This window comes from Hemitrygon akajei, chromosome 24, assembly GCF_048418815.1.
Source record: "Hemitrygon akajei chromosome 24, sHemAka1.3, whole genome shotgun sequence".
In the NCBI taxonomy this organism is placed as follows: Eukaryota; Metazoa; Chordata; class Chondrichthyes; order Myliobatiformes; family Dasyatidae; genus Hemitrygon; species Hemitrygon akajei.
Window position 1 is genome coordinate 59825042 of NC_133147.1, and position 14064 is coordinate 59839105.

The window sequence follows — 14064 nt, forward strand, 5'->3', positions numbered from 1 at the left end:
GTACATGATGTTGGGAGAAGGAGCCAGCTGAAAACCCGAAGGAGACAGTCGGGTTATCGGAGGGTTCTGCGAGACTGTCGGAGCAGACCTTGCTGTCTACTTCCTGAAGCATCGACGTTGGTGCAGCATAACGATGGGAGATTATTTCCTACATTTCACTTGCGATCACAAGACTCTGTTGGACGATACAGGTAATGTAAGTTGCCGCGGGTCTGTTACCCTTGACTGTTGGCGAGAAAGATGACATGGGAGCTGTATAGGCTCGGTTGTAGCGAGGTCTAGGCCTCAAGCCTTGGGCTTATATACTGCTGCACACCAGGTGAAGGACGCAGAAGTCTTACACCATGGTGTCCTCACTCATCTCGGGACTGGCCTCTCCAGTCGGTGCTGCCCTTTCCTGCTGGAAAGGTGGAATGACAGACTGGATTGCACACTTCAGCGCATTGCCGGGAGACTGGACAATCGACTGCCGGACATTGTCAGTCAGATCTTATATATATATATGTATGTATATAGAAAAAATATATATATCTTTGCTTGATTTTTGAATTATACGACATTCATTTTTGGCATTTACTCACTATTTTCAAGTTTTCTTGCTATTTGAATGTTCTGCACCATATCCCAGAAAAAGGCTGCTTATTCCGCTGTCTCTAGGTAAGATTTGAATGACAATTAAATCTGATTTGATTTTTATTTCATTTAATTGGGCCATTGCTTCACATATTCTTCTATAATCTAATAATTCTGCCAGATATATTCAAAACTTCCACAAAATATCAACAGCCATGAATTTGCCATTGCAGGTATTTGCGAATAAACATATTGCTGTCAGCACCTTGAGTAAATCACCTGAGTGGGAATCATCTGAACATGTTCATGAACTGACATCTGGAGAGAAATCTTATTTAGACAGATGTTGATTCAGTAGTTAGACCAGAGGATATAGCAGCAAAATTAGGCCGTTAGTTCAATCGAGTCTGCTCCTCTCAGTTCCTCCCCATACTCTTCATGCCCTGACCAATTAAGGATCTATCAATTTCTGTTTTGAAAGTACATAAAGACTTGACCATTAAAAATTTCACAGATTCACCATCCTCTGGCTAACGAAATTCCTCTGCATCACCATTATAAAAGGACACCCTATCCTGAGGCTGTGTCTTCTAGTCTTTGACTCTCCCACCACAAAAATATCTTCTCCACGTTCACTCTTTCAAGGCCTTTGACCTTTCGGTAGATTTCAATGTGGTCACCCCTCATTCTTCCGACTTGCAGTGAATACAAGCCCAGAGGCTTCAGACGCTCTTCATATAACAAACCATTCACTGCTGGAATCATTTTCGTGAACCTCCTTTGAATCCTCTCCAGTCTCAGCACATGCTTTCTAAGATAATGGGCTCAAAGCAACTCACAATACTGCCAATGCTTTCTGAAGTCTCAAAATTCCATCCTTGCTTTTCTATTCTAGACCTCTTGAAATGAATGCTAACATTGCATTTGCCTTCCTCGACACAGACTTAAACTGTAAACTCCAGGAAATCCTGTACAAATCCTGCATCTCAGTTTTCAGTATCTTCTCTCCATTTAGAAAATAGTCAACCATTTCTTCGACCAAAGTGCATGGCCATACACTTCCCGACACTTTCATCTGCCTTTTCTTTGCCCATTCTCCTAAGCTGTAAGTCCTTCTGCAGCCTCTCTAAATCCTCAGAACTACCTGCCCTTCCAGCTCCCCTGATATTATCGGAAAACTTGGCTACAAAGCCATCAATTCCGTCATCCAAATCATTGACATATAACGTTAGAAGAATTGGTTCCAATTCAGACACTGTGGAACACCACTAGTCTCCTGCAGCCAGTCAGAAAAGGCTCCGTTTATTCCCACTATTTGCCTCCTGCCAATCAGCCACTGTTTTATCTATGTTAGACTCTTTCCTGCAAGGTTCCAGTGACGTCCTCGTCGAGAATGGCAACTTCAGTCATTAGCTACTCCGGAAAAACGCATATTTTGCCACGTTAACACATCAAATACAGTATTTTTCGAAAGTATTTGAACTGATAAGAGGGGCAAGAATGGGGAAAAGAAATGGAAATAAAATAAGGGACACTGCGGACCTTGTGGACGAGAGGAGTGCAGCGAGCGGCTCTCCTACACGACAGCGTGCTAGCGAGGCTGATGCTGGGCCTCTTTCAGGTGAAGCGGCGAATATGATCGACAATTTGAAAGAGATAAGTGAGTTCCAGAATGATATAAAACAGCAGCTGCATGATATTACGTCAGAGCTCGCCACCGTCAATCAAAAATAGCAGTGGCAGAGACTCGATTTGAGAAGGTGGAAGATCGCATGCAAAACGTGGAACGGATGCTAAGTAAGACGAAAAATAGTATTAAATCAACAAGAAGGTAAACTGCTTGACCTGGAGGAAAGATCATGGCGGAAAATTATCAGAATATAAAACGTTCCAGAAGGAGAGGAGGAGTTGGCTGTGACGGAGTTTGTCGGAAAGTTGCTGCGGGATGCGCTGGAGTTTCCTTCGACTATGGAGCGACGCGCAATCGTCCCGAGGCCTACCCGAGGAAGAGCAGATAAGCCACGCTCAATAATAATTAAATTCCTTCGATACAGTACCAAGGCAGAGATTCTACGAAGGGCCTGGAGTAAAAAGAGGGTGTTTTTAGACGATGAACTAATAAATTTCGTCCAAGATTACACCCTCTCCCCCGCGGTTCTGCAGAAACGTAAATAATACTCTGAAGTAAAGCGAATACTAAAGCAGGAAAGGATTAGATTTCAAACTCCGTACCCTGCTAAACTTCGAGTGTTTTATCAAGATGGGATCCAACTGTATCGGACAGTGGAGGAGGCGACTACAGACATGAAGGTCAGAGGGTTGCCCGTCAGCGTGATCAAACCGAGCGAAAGCCTGGCAGAGGAATTATCCCGCTCAGCTTGGGAAATAATGAGAGAATCGAGAAGGCAGGAGACGAGAGGTGGCCGAGAGAAGTATATCAGAAAGTGACCGGGAGTTTTCCAAAGACAGCCCTCACCCCCTCCAGAACAGCCATAAGGTTCGGCTACCTATAAAAATGTTGAGAAGCTAGACACAAGCAAAAGAATACAGTGATATAACTATCTCAAGAAATACTTATTATAATGTGGCTTTTATATTACTCAGTTATTCTTCTTTATTTGCTCACTTACTCCTTTTCCCCACCAAATTAAGAATATATATGTGTGTGTGTGTGTGTGTGTGTGTGTGTGTGTGTGTGTGTGTGTGCGCGCGCGCGTGTGTGTGTGTGTGTGTGTGTGTGTGTGTGTGCGCGCGCGCGTGCGCGCGTATATGTGTATGAATACAATGTATATGTATAGAGGGAAATCTTTTCTGTGTAATGGATTTGTTCACTGACTTTCATGAATACTACAATGGGGGTCCTCAACTCACAGGTAGGAGGGATTATCTCCCACAGCTAAAGCCCGGGTCATCTACCAGAGACCTCAGCCTTGGAATCACACATTATTTCCCTTCTTTGTTCTGGATAGGGTTAGGGTTCCGTCAAAGTAGTGGAAAAGTTACGCTGGTTGCTTTGACCAGTCGGAGGGTAAGGATGTCATGTTTGTCCAGGCTATCAGTGATGTAACTAAAGTCGCACTGTCTGATAATAGATAAGAGAGTTTGGAGAAGTGAGGTCATGGTCAGTGCAAATTTTTAAAGACGTATTTTATGCAACTGAGGGTGAAGAACTTAAAGAGAAGTTGTTCTCTTTTCACCAAAGTGAGGAACGGGTTGCCTGACCTGAAAGTTCTAATGGTCCTTTAGCGGTTGATTTAAATTCTGAGCTGCGTTCAGCAATTACATCACTGGTTGATAAATGCCGAAAGTGTACCTGCAGTGAGCCAAATTTATCGTAAGCTGAGAGTGACCTCTAGAATCAAGCCCACACCTGATGGGAAAGAGATCATCTCGGTTACTAGATGAATGGCAGTATTCAGATAATGTGACGAGTGTTTAAAAGGTCCAGTAGCTGATATAGTGAGGGTCCTAAAGGTAGAACATCCATTAGGCACATCAGCTAATTGCTTGCAAGCAGTGGAGGATGCTTTTGGCAGTACTGCAAGTTCAGCTGATCTTTTCATGAAATTTAGCCACATATTTCCGGAGAAAGAAGAGAAACTATCTGCCTACCTTTTTAGGTTGGAGAAATTGCTACATTCTTTATGCCACAAAGGGGTCATTCAACTGTCTAAGAGAAATTGCTAGAGGATGGAGCAAGTTGAGATGGGCACGTTGTAACATGACATGAATGCACTACATATTTGAATAATCCACTGGATGCGTCCTCCTCCTTTTACCAAGTTAATTGGAGATGTCATTGGGGAAGAAAACATGATTGCAAAGTGGAACATTTCCAAAAGCTGAGCAGTAACTTCAGTGATAGACTCTGTTGCTGAAGTGACCCCTGATGCCACAGCGATAGAGCTTTTGAGGAATGAGGAGGAAACCCTTTGAGCTGAGTTGATTTGACGGATATCTGATAATGTTTCAGCTAATTGTGACACGTCCGTTGGGAAACATGATCCATGCAGGACATACAGCGCAGAGGGATGCTGGTGAAAAGGACTCTTTAATAGAGAAGAAATCGGTATTTTCTGTTATAACTGTGGAGAACATGGGGATTTTAAGCAAAACTATGAGGGACAGGGATGTCTTTGAAAAGTAAGTCAGCAGTTAATCAAACAGAGAAGAAAATAAACAAATCTATGGAGGGACCCAGTAAAGGAACAGGCTGACAACTCAGAGAGGATACATTCTAATCACCGTATCAAAGAAAACAGTGAAGTGCAAAATACGATTCCTGAAGGTTTAGTGGGAACAAGCTCTGATGTATCCATATGGTTTGAAGGTGTTTATTCGAGAGCCATACTTGACATAGGTTCTCAAGTTACTTTGATTTATAACTGCTTTTACAACAGGTTTTTGATGAATTTACTATTGACAGCACTCAGTGCCCTTTACATTTGGGGGCTTAGTACTGTCGAGCATCCATACAATGTTTATTTGTCATTGAAACTGGAGTTTTTGAAGCGGATGTTGGAGTGAGACTATTGAAACACTATTGTTGGATTGCCTGGATCTGGTTGAAAAGTTGAAGCTTTCATTCCTGTGGGAACAAATACTCCCATTGTGAGAAAGGAGAATGCAAGAAGAGAAATGGAAAGATTTTTAGAAACCTTGTCCATTCCCTCGGTGTTCAGAGCTGCTTTTGAGACGGTGCAAGTTCTCCTAAGCAGAATGATGAGCATAAACGAGGAAGTATATGGTACACCCAGTCTAAACCTGCAATGTTACATCCTGGAGGAGTAGCTGGAGTGACAAAGGACATCCTTATCGAAAGAACATCTCTCCGGTTAGCAGCAGTGGCGTTTGAAGATGTTCAATAACACCTGCTTAAAATGAAAGAATCTGAATTCAGTCATGAGACAGGGGCAACTGAATTGCCAGAAAGTACGAGTAATAGACGAGGGGAAGCATTCTCCAGTGGACAGGAAAAGATTGGCTGACGCTGTAGAAGCTGAAAGTAAGGAAGTCAGAAAGTCAGTAGACCCCCAGCAAGGCTGGCAGAGGATGCACCTGGGAAATAGAGTGTTATGTCATTTCCCATGGTGAGATATGTAACTTCCATTTACAAATAGACAATATAGACAATAGGTGCAGAAGTAGACCATTCGGCACTTAGAGCCTGCACCGCCATTCTGAAATCATCGCTGATCATCTACTATCAATACCCGGTTCCTCCCTTGTCCCCATATCCCTTGATTCCCCTGTCCATAAGATACCTATCTAGCTCCTTCTTGAAAGCATCAGAGAATTGGCCTCCACTGCCTTCCGAGGCAGTGCATTCCAGAACCCCGCAACTCTCTGGGAGAAGAAGTTTTTCCTTAACTCAGTCCTAAATGACCTACCCCTTATTCTCATACCATACCCTCTGGAACTGGACTCTCCCAGCATCTGGAACATATTTCCTTCCTCTATCTTGTCCAATCCCTTAATAATCTTATTTGTTGCAATCAGATCCCCTCTCAATCTCCTTAATTCCAGCGTGTACAATCCCAGTCTCTCTAACTTCTCTGCATAAGACAGTCCGGACATCCCAGGAATTAACCTGGTGTATCTACGCTGCACTTGCTCTATAGCCAGTATGTCCTTCCTTTACCCTGGAGACCAAAACTGTACACAATACTCCAGGCGTGGTCTCACCAGGGCCCTGTACAAATGCAAAAGAATCTCCTTGCTTTTATACTCAATTCCCTTTGTAATAAAGGTCAACATTCCATTAGCCTTCTGCACTGCCTGCTGCACTTGTTCATTCACCTTCAGTGACTGATGAACAAGTACTCCTAGATCTCTTTGTATTTCTCCCTTCCGTAACTCTACACCGTTCAGACAATAATCCGCCATCCTGTTCTTACTCCCAAAGTGGATAACCTCACACTTATTTACATTAAAACGTCATCTGCCAAGTATCTTCCCACTCACTCAGCCTATCCAAATCACCCTGGATTCTCCTAACATCCTCATCACATGTCACACTGCCACCCAGCTTAGTATCATCAGCAAACTTGCTGATGCTATTCTCAATGCCTTCATCTACATCGTTTATGTAAATCGTAAACAGCTGTGGTCCCAATACCGAACCCTGTGGCACCCCGCTAGTCACCACCAGCCATTCCGAGAAACTCCCATTCACCATTACCGTTTGCTTTCCATCTGCCAACCAGTTTTCAAACCATGTCAATATCTTCCCCCCAATGCCATGAGCTCTGATTTTACCCATCAAACTCCTATGTGGGACCTTATCAAATGCCTTCTGAAAATCGAGGTACACTACATCCACTGGATCAACCTTGTCTAACTTCCTGGTTACATCCTCGAAAAACTCCAATAGATTAGTCAAGCATGATTTGCCCTTGGTAAATCCATGCAGGCTCGGCCCCATCCTATCACTGCTACCTAGATATACCATTATTTCATCTTTAATAATGGACTCTAGCATCTTCCCCACTACTGATGTTAGGCTGATAGGACGATAGTTCTCTGTTTTCTCCCTCCCTCCTTTCTTAAAAAGTGGGACAACATTAGCCATTCTCCAATCCTCAGGAACTGATCCTGAATCTACGGAACATTGGAAAATGATTACCAATGCATCCGCAATTTCCAGGGCCACCTCCTTTAGTACCCTAGGATGCAGACCATCTGCACCTGGGGATTTGTCAGCCTTCAGTCCCATCAGTTTACTCATCACCGCTTCCTTCCTAATGTCAATCTGTTTCATTTCCTCTGTTACCCTATGTCCTTGGCTCATCCATACATCAGGGAGATTGTTTGTGTCTTCCCTAGTGAAGAGAGATCTAAAGTACTTATTAAATTCTTCTGCCATTTCTCTGTTTCCCATAACAATTTCACCCTATTCATTCTTCAAGGGCCCAACATTGTTCCTAACTATCTTCTTTCTTTTCATATACCTAAAAAAGCTTTTGCTATTCTCCTTTATATTCCTGGCCAGCTTGCGTTCGTCCCTCATTTTCTCTCCCGGTATTGCCTTTTTAGTTAGGTTCTGTTGTTCCTTAAAAACTTCCCAATCATCTGTCCTCCCACTCACTTTAGCTCTGTCATAGTTCCTTTTTTTTTAATGCTATGCAATCTGTGACTTCCTTTGTCAACCACTGTGGCCCCTTTCCCCCCTTTGAATCCTTCCTTCTCCGGGGGATGAACTGATTTTGCACCTTATGCGTTATTCCAAAGAATACCTGCCATTGCTGTTCCACTGTCTTTTCTGCTAGGATATCCGTCTAGTTAACTTTGGCCAGCTCCCCCCTCATGGCTCCATAATCTCCCCTGTTCAACTGCAACACCTCCGATCTGACCTTATCCTTCTCAAATTGCAGATAAAAACGTATCATATTATGGTCACTGCCTCCTAATGGCTTCTTTACTTAGATTGGGAGTGCTGAAATCACAACATTCATTTGAATACTGTGTTATTTATAATGGTTTATTAATTTCCAAAGTCATGAGGACATGACTATTTTTGGTGGGGGAGAATGTAATGCCCTAGTTAAGATTTCTACTACTGTGCTGTGAGGTATCCTTTTTCGACACTTTTCTGCAAACACAATGTGTCCTGCTGGAACACGTGTTTTGACTTCAGCTAAAGATAGGGAGCCATGTTGTCCCACTCAGGAATGTGTGTCAGCCAATTTTATGTTTCTATAAAATCTCCTCTTATTATTCCGAATTCCAGTGAGTACAGTTCCAGGCGACTCAATCTCTCCTTATAGTCTAACCTCCTCATATCTGCACTTAACGTGGTGAACCGCCTCTGCACCACCTCCAAAGCCAGTACATCCTTCCTCCAGAACGGAGACCAGAACTGCACACAGTTCTCCAGGTGCAGCCTCAGCACTACCCTGTACATTTGCAGCATAGCTCCCTGATCTTAAAATGCAACCCATCCAGCAAGGAAGGCCAGCATGCCATTTGCCTTCTTGAAAGCCTGCTGCACCTGCAAGCCAACCTTTTGTGATTCATGCATAAGAACACCGAAGGCTCTCTATACAGCAGCATGCTGCAATTTTTTAAATATTTAAATACTAATTTGCTCTTTCGTTTTTCCTTTCAATGTGGATGACCTCGCATTAACCAACATTGTACTCCATCTGCCAGTCCCTTGCCCACTCATTGAACCCATGTATATCACTCTGCAGACTCTCCATATGTTCTGCAGAATTTGTTTTTCCAGTCAATTTAGTATCATCAGCAAACTTAAATACACTACACTCAGACTCCACTTCCAGATCATCAATTCATATCAAGAACACTTGCAGGCCTAGCACTGCTCAACACTGATTGCCAAGTTAGCAACAACCATGTATCCCAACTCTCTTTCTATAAGTTAAACAATCCTCGATCCATGCCAATACATCACCCTCAACTCTTAACCCTATGCATCATGTAAGAAGTGCTTTTTGCACACATGTGGTTCAAAGGAAGAAGGGCCAATACTCCTGAATTAGCCAGCTCGTTTCAAATGGTCTTTGAGGAAAGTTCATTTCAGGATAATATACTGCAATAGATTTAAAGGCTCGATATGCTGATAATTTTTTCATACTATTTGCTAATCGTGCCCGGCTGCGCTAAATTTCCAGACTAGATTTAATTTATGCTGCACACGCAAAATGTTGGAGGGACTCAGCAAACCAGGCAGTATCTATGAAAATAAGTAAGCAGTCGACGTTTCCGGCGGAGACACTTCATCAGGACTGACAAAAGATTCGGATTCAGATTCAGATTCAGTTTATTGTCATTTAGAAGCCACAAATGACTTTTATAAGGACCTTTGCGTACTCAGTGCCCTTTGTACTCACTTGTTCAACCATCAGGCAGGAGACTACTATGTATAAAAACAAGAACTGGATTGTCAACGGCTTATTCCCTCGAAGAGTCAACGGATAGTTTGCATTGGAACCTACAATATTTGATTTGTGCACATTGTCTCTGCGTAATTCATTTGTAGATGAAATTCGTAGTTTTCTAATTCATAATGTGTTCTATGTGTTGTGAATACTACGGTGCTTTGCACAACGCACAATAAAATACAAAGTACGAAGGATATTTATGATCAAAGTACGTACATGTCACCGTATACCACCTTGTGATGGATTTTCTTGCACGCATATGCAGAAAAAAATAAAGAAATAAAATAGAATTTATGCAAAACCACACATACACAAAGACTGAAAGACAAACAATTTGCAAATTAAGACAAATTACACTAATAGTAATAACAAAAAGGAAAAATAATAATGCTGAGAATAGGAGTTGAGGAGTCCTTGAAAGTGAGCGCATAGGTTGAAGAATCAGTTCAAATATGAATGAGCTAAGTTACCTACGCTGTTTCAGGAGGGTGATGATTGTCGGGCAATAACTGTTGATGAAGCTGTGGCATTTAAAGCTCCTGTGTCTCCTGACAGATGATAGTAGCGAGAAGATATCATAGCCTGGCTGGTAAGGGTAAGGGCTCTGCTTTCTCGCGGTGGCACCCTTTCTAAATGTGCACATTGGTGAGAAGGACTATTCCTGTTATGGACTGCACTGTTCCCGCCACAATTTGTCGACACGTCTGTTGTTGGGTATTGGCATTTCTTTGCCACTCCATGGTGCAAATAGGCACGATACTCTGCACTGATCATCACGAGGTGTTCATCACGAGAGCAACAAACAAATCGACTTTTTAAATATCCTTTCTACTATCACACAGTTCGGGGCAAACGGGAGCATTTGCTACGGCCACTCTTTGAACACAAAAGTGACTGAATCGCATGAGACTCCTGACTGTACCGCCACATCTGAGACCCGGATGAGTGTTGGTGGCCAGATTTACAGTTAAAGGGCCGACCATGTTTTGAAGCTATCAGCCCTCCTGAGTCCTCTCATCAGCACGACGAAATGCATTCATTGTTTACTTTTGGCTCGTTACTAACATGCAGATAATTGACTCACTGGGGAGTCCCGAGCAAAATATAACTGCTGGAGAAAAGCAGAAATTAGAACCATTTACGCAGAGCATGCACGCCCCAGCAAGAGGACTGTTATATGCGGTTTACTATCCTTTTCTTGCCATCATTGGTTTTCCCAGTAAGTTGTGCATTCTCGGTCATCTGCTGTACCTTGTTTATAGTGATTCCAGAGATGTTTGATACCGAATTCCACTGCTTCGTTTCAGCAGCGCTGGTTGTAAGTGAACAATTACAACTAAGAAACTAGAAGGCAAACTTGCTATATTTACAGATCAGTGTCCAATGGTGATTCTAACTGATATTCTTTGACAAATGTCCGAGCCAATTAAGTTTTCTAGTAGAAATGTTGCAGATATTATCTCAAGAAATAATGTGATGCAAATATATCTGTTCGCGTTAAGTGTCTAACCTTTATTTAATAGTGTACTGTATGATTTAACAAGAACAGTAATAGATGTATAAATGTATATGATAACGTGCGTGATGCTACGATGCATTGCTGAACATCAAGCCTTCTTAAACAATATTTTATGTCTGCCAGGCTGCGGTAACATTCCAGACATTTGGTTTATGCAACACAAGCTAAATGCTGGACGATTGAAGCATGCCAAGTAGCATCTATGAAAAGGAGTAAGCAGTCGACGTTTCCGACCGAATACCTTCAACAGGACAGAAAAAAAAATGAGAAGATAGGTCAATCTGGGAGGAGGGCAGGAAGAAGGCAGGTGATAGGTGAAACCCGGAGAACGAAGGGCACAGGTGAAGGGCTCGGAAGCTGATGGGTAAAAGAGCTAAAAGTCTGGAGAAAGGGGAATTTGATAGGAGAGGCTTTAAGACCATCGAAATAAAGGAAGTGGGAGGAGCACCAGAGGCAGATGATGGGCAGGTAAGGAGATGATGTGAGAGAGGGAACCGGGAGTGGGAGGGTCAAGTAATCGATGTTCATGCCATCAGGTTGGAGACTACACAGACACAATATAAGGTGTTGCTCATAAAACCTGAATGTGGACTCATCGTGGCAATAGAGGACGCCATTAGATTTAGTTTTTACAGAGCTGACATTATCAGCTATGTGAGAGGTTTAGTACCCAGCCAGCGAACATGCCATTGATCTTCTTTAGAACAACGCGCATTTCCGGCGATGCCCGTGTTATTTTCTTCAGAAACGTCATTTCCTCATTTAAACCTGAAGATGCGGTTGGCTGTTTTCTTTGCAGCACGCAGATTAAACGGGATAGAGCGTTTTGCAGTAGAGCACGGATATCTATCTCACGATAGTACTGATTGCAGACATGAAGCCATTTAAATAGATCTGTTCAATATACTTTTCAAAGACAGAAAGAAAATAACGGATATGAATATAGATGTAACGCTGATGAATAAAGTATACAAGGTACTGAGTTGTTGGCCATATTCACTGAACTTTTAAGGATAAACCCTTGCTTCCAGTTCTCCTAATCGAGGATACACAACTAAAACTCCAATAGCCTTCCATGGGGCCAGTCGACCCATTCCTACCTTATACCGTGCTACAATTTTAGGAATCACTCGAGTGAATTTTATTTTTACCCTTATAGCGTCATTTATAAAGTCATCTCATGAATTCCCATCTGTACTGAGACTTCAAACATTCAATCTCGAACCGTTCTTATTGTTCCCTTAACAGCGAGCTTAGCAGCAGTTGTGGTCCTCTCACGGGGAAGATGCGGTCTCTCCAAATGCGTCACTTATTACCTGGTGGCAATGGCGGTAACCGATCTACTGGTTATTATCACTGCCGTGATACTGAATAGAATCACTTACACCTTTTTCGTGAACAGTTTGCTCTCCATCACTCCCGCCTGTAGTCTCAGCACGGCGCTGATTTATTTCAGCAGGGATTGCTCGGTGTGGTTGACGGTCGCTTTCACGTTCGACCGGTTTGTCGCTATTTGTTGTCTCGAGCTGAAAAGAAGATACTGCAATGAGAAATCTGCTGCTGTAGTTATATCTGTTGTCTGTTTTCTGGCAACCGTCAAGAATATACCCTATTACTTTGTGTATCAGCCCTTGTATATACTAGATGGCGTACCTAGGTTTTGTGATTATAAACTAAGCTTCTACACTGAACCAGTCTGGATAGCGTATGATTGGTTGGACCAACTTTTAACGCCGTGCATCCCTTTTCTTCTGATCCTGCTCTTCAACGTTCTGACCATTAGACATATTTTTGTATCGAACAGAGTCCGCAGGGGACTTCGGGGTGAGAAAGAGGGGAAGAATCTCGAAGATGCAGAAACGGAAAAGCGAAAAAAATCCATGATATTACTTTTCACTATCTCCGCCAGTTTTCTGTTCCTGTGGATGACACATGTCATTAATTTTCTATACGTGCAGATTAAAGGCATTTTATATATATCAGGATTCAATTTCGGGGACCCACGCTACATTCTCCAAGAGAGCGGCAACATGCTTTCAAGCCTGAGTTTCTGCACGAATTCATTCATTTACGCGGCAACCCAGGCTAAATTCAGAGAGGAGTTGACGAAGACACTGAAGTATCCCATGACTGCAGTTACTAGATGTTTTACTAGGCAAAAATGAATAAATTCTGCTGCCTTTGATGTTTGCGTCATTCACTTTTGCTTTTCAATATTTTTAAAATTATAATATTTATAAATATTTATTTTAATGCACTGCTGCACCAAATCAACAAATTTCAAGACATTTTAAACATGATTTTGAGATAATCAATTTCAAATCACCGGACTGCATATATTAAGCATGTATCATTCAAATCTGGTATACAGGTATTGTACAGTTGGGAACGTACAACCAGTGTACGAGTTGGTTTTAAGGAAATGTTTGTGGACTTTACGAAGGTCAGAAGGACCATCCCAGTCTACGCAGACATGGCTCCTCCATGAACTGCACCAGTTTCCTGGGTGTTCGCATCGCAGATGACTTCAACAGGTCCCTCAATTTACTTTTCTGAATAAAAAGGCACACACTCCCCCCTCCATCTCAATTGAATTTTACAGAAGCTCCATTGAGAGTATCTTGAAAAGCTGCATCTTTCATTTCTAGATTTAATTCGTAGTGTTTGAAGTTATTGTGTGGAGAAAGTTGGCTCGTTTGTGGGATATATGTATATAGTTAAATGACAATAAACTTGACATGACTTGCTTTGGCTTGTCACTACCTGCTAACGGGATCACTGCCTTGTTAACTGTTAAACCAACAATCCTGGGACCTGAACCTTCTGCATAAACCCATATGGCAAATAATTTTGGGATGTTAGAACTACAGGTCGTGGTGAAATATTTCCTGGGTATGGACTAAGACCTTATAATGGACAATGTCCAGGGAATGTGAATTAACATAAGATGGCCATCGCCAGATACACTCATTTATGATATTCAAGGACCTTCGCAATAGAGCAATGAAATACAATGGAATCAATGAAAGCTACTCACAAACACTAGCAGCATAAGAAGACAAACTGTAC

The 14064-nt window shown here is 42.3% G+C and overlaps 1 protein-coding gene across 1 annotated transcript in view; it reads left to right on the forward strand.

The window, feature by feature from the left end:
* Positions 1-13160, forward strand: part of LOC140715771 (probable G-protein coupled receptor 139) — a 30713-nt gene extending 17553 nt beyond the window's left edge. Inside the window, exon 2 of the mRNA XM_073028143.1 lies at positions 12244-13160. Coding sequence (XP_072884244.1) covers positions 12244-13160 — 917 coding nt within the window. The remainder of the gene's footprint in view (positions 1-12243) is intronic.
* The last annotated feature ends 904 nt before the right edge of the window (positions 13161-14064 follow it).